Source organism: Myotis davidii, unplaced genomic scaffold (genome assembly GCF_000327345.1).
Source record: "Myotis davidii unplaced genomic scaffold, ASM32734v1 scaffold391, whole genome shotgun sequence".
Taxonomy (NCBI): domain Eukaryota; kingdom Metazoa; phylum Chordata; class Mammalia; order Chiroptera; family Vespertilionidae; genus Myotis; species Myotis davidii.
In genome coordinates, this window is record NW_006284336.1 from 3,643,976 (window position 1) to 3,646,221 (window position 2,246).

General features: G+C 46.4%; 1 protein-coding gene across 3 annotated transcripts in view; it reads left to right on the forward strand.

Moving 5' to 3' along the window:
* Positions 1-310: 310 nt before the first annotated feature.
* BCO1 (beta-carotene oxygenase 1) overlaps positions 311-2,246 on the forward strand; it is a 39,085-nt gene continuing 37,149 nt past the window's right edge. For all 3 annotated transcript variants that reach the window (XM_006754458.2, XM_006754459.2, XM_006754460.2), the window contains exon 1: positions 311-590. In XM_006754458.2, coding sequence (XP_006754521.1) covers positions 500-590 — 91 coding nt within the window. In that variant the 5' untranslated portion in view covers positions 311-499. The remainder of the gene's footprint in view (positions 591-2,246) is intronic.

Sequence of the window (2,246 nt, forward strand, 5' to 3'; positions counted from 1 at the left end):
TTCACATGATTAGCGTGCTCTTGGCACCCCCTGATTCCAGGTGTCTTTTCTTCTTCTTCAAGACAATATGAGTGCTCATCATTGAGTCCAGGTGTCTTTGATGGTCCCGACAGCCTCTCTCCTGATTATAAACCACCCCCACCTCCTGGTCGGATTATTTCAGACGGCATACCCAACCTGAATGCACTGCTAAATTATCTCTCCAATCTAAGCCCAGCAAGAAACTAGCTTTTCTCCCTTAAACCAAAAGTGGAACTTGAAAGCGAGAGACAATAGGAGGATTAAAGATTAACTAGGACACGTGGCTGGGGAATTGACATTTGACCAAACATTAGAAGCCCAGGTGCAGCTTCCCCCTGGTAGGTGAAGAGATACCAGGCCATCAGAGAGGGAAAAGCCAAGGGAGAAACAGGGCACACCAGGAGGGAAGCTGCTGGAGGCGCAAGGAGGAGCCAGGGAGCAGTCGCCTTGAACACAGAGGAGCGTCTGCTCACTGTCAATGTCAGTCTCCCTCGGGACCTGTGCGATGGAGGTACTATTTGGCAGAAATAAGAAAGAACAACCAGAGCCTGTGAGGGCCAAAGTGACAGGTGAGTGTTTTGTATAAATGATTGGCTCCTCTGATGTTTAGATGTATACTTTTTTTCTGCTTTTTAAAGTTATTTCTGGAAAACAGTATCTGGGAGAAAATGACCCATAAACCAGACACATTCTCTGTGACAATCTAGGCGTGCTTTTGTATATTATAACTCGGTTTCCAAGGAGAGGGAACTGTCCTCACTATTTCCAGGAGAAAAGTCCCAGGAATGCTGCATCTGGCATATACTGGTATACAACAGGATTATTCTGCAAAATGTGGCCCATTCCAACTGGGTGCTGTATTTGTGCAAATGTGTGTATCCTGAATTAATTTCAAAGTGGTGCGAGAGGTGGGGTGAGTTCCCACTCCTGCATGTGCTCACCGGAAGGCATGGGGAACCTGATGTGATGTCCTCCCAGATACCACAGGGGTGGTTTGGGCATGGAGTGCCTGCAGAGCCAAAAGACCCATTCCTTGTGTCTCCTTTATTTCTCTGGCTTTCTCCTCTTCTGCATTGCAACTTGACTTTCTGGTTCCATCTTGTTTAGATTCTACATACAGGCTAGGGACTGGGTCTGAACTCTCGGGTCCCCAGCTTGTCGTTTGCTCTGTGTTCTGAGAACAGCATGTGGGGCAGCTCAGGCTCAAAGTTCATCTTTGGAGAAATTAACTGGATGTTTTACGGGAGGAGAGAAAAACGGAGCATTCTTTATGAGGAAGGTCAGATTAGAGCTTTTCAACTGAGAATTTGCCTTGGAAATTGCATAGTGCTCAATAAATGTTGTTCCTATTATGTATCTATGACATTAACTCTATGCTCCAATTCACCTCTCACCTGCTCCTTCATCCTGGGTCTCTCTGAATAGTCCCCCCAAGGGGACTTAGTGTCCTAAGGCAAGAGACTTACCTGGCTTTTTTTCCCCTCCCCTTTCCTCCATATTTTTTTAAATAAATCTTTATTGTTCAGATTATTACAGTTGTTCCTCTCACCCCCCATAGCTCCCCCCAACCCAGTTCCCACCCCACCCTCTGCCCTTACCACCCCCCTTCATCCTGGGTCTCTCTGAATAGTCCCCCCAAGGGGACTTAGTGTCCCAAGGCAAGAGACTTACCTGGCTTTTTTCCCCCTCCCCTTTCCTCTGTATTTTTTTTAAATAAATCTTTATGTTCAGATTATTACAGTTGTTCCTCTTTTCCCCCCCATAGCTCCCCTCCACCCAGTTCCCACATGACCCCCTGCCTTTACCCTCTCCCCACTGTCCTCGTCGATATGTGTACTATTTTTGTCAAGTCTCTTCCCACACCCCCACACCCCTTTCCCCCTGAGAATTGTCAGTCCACGCCCTTTCTATGCCCCTGATTCTATTCTATTCACCAGTTTATTCTGTTCATCAGAATTTTTATTCACTTGATTTTTAGATTCACTTGTTGATAGATATGTATTTGTTGTCACTTTGTTGTTCCTAATTTTTATCTTTACATTTTTCTTCTTCTTCCTCTTCTTAAAGAATACCTTTCATGCCGAAACCGGTTTGGCTCAGTCGATAGAGCGTCGGCCTACAGACTGAAAGGTCCCAGGTTCAATTCCAGTCGGGGGCATGTGCCTGGGTTGCGGGCACATCCCCAGTGGGAGATGTGCAGAAGGCAGCTGCTCAATGTCTCTCTC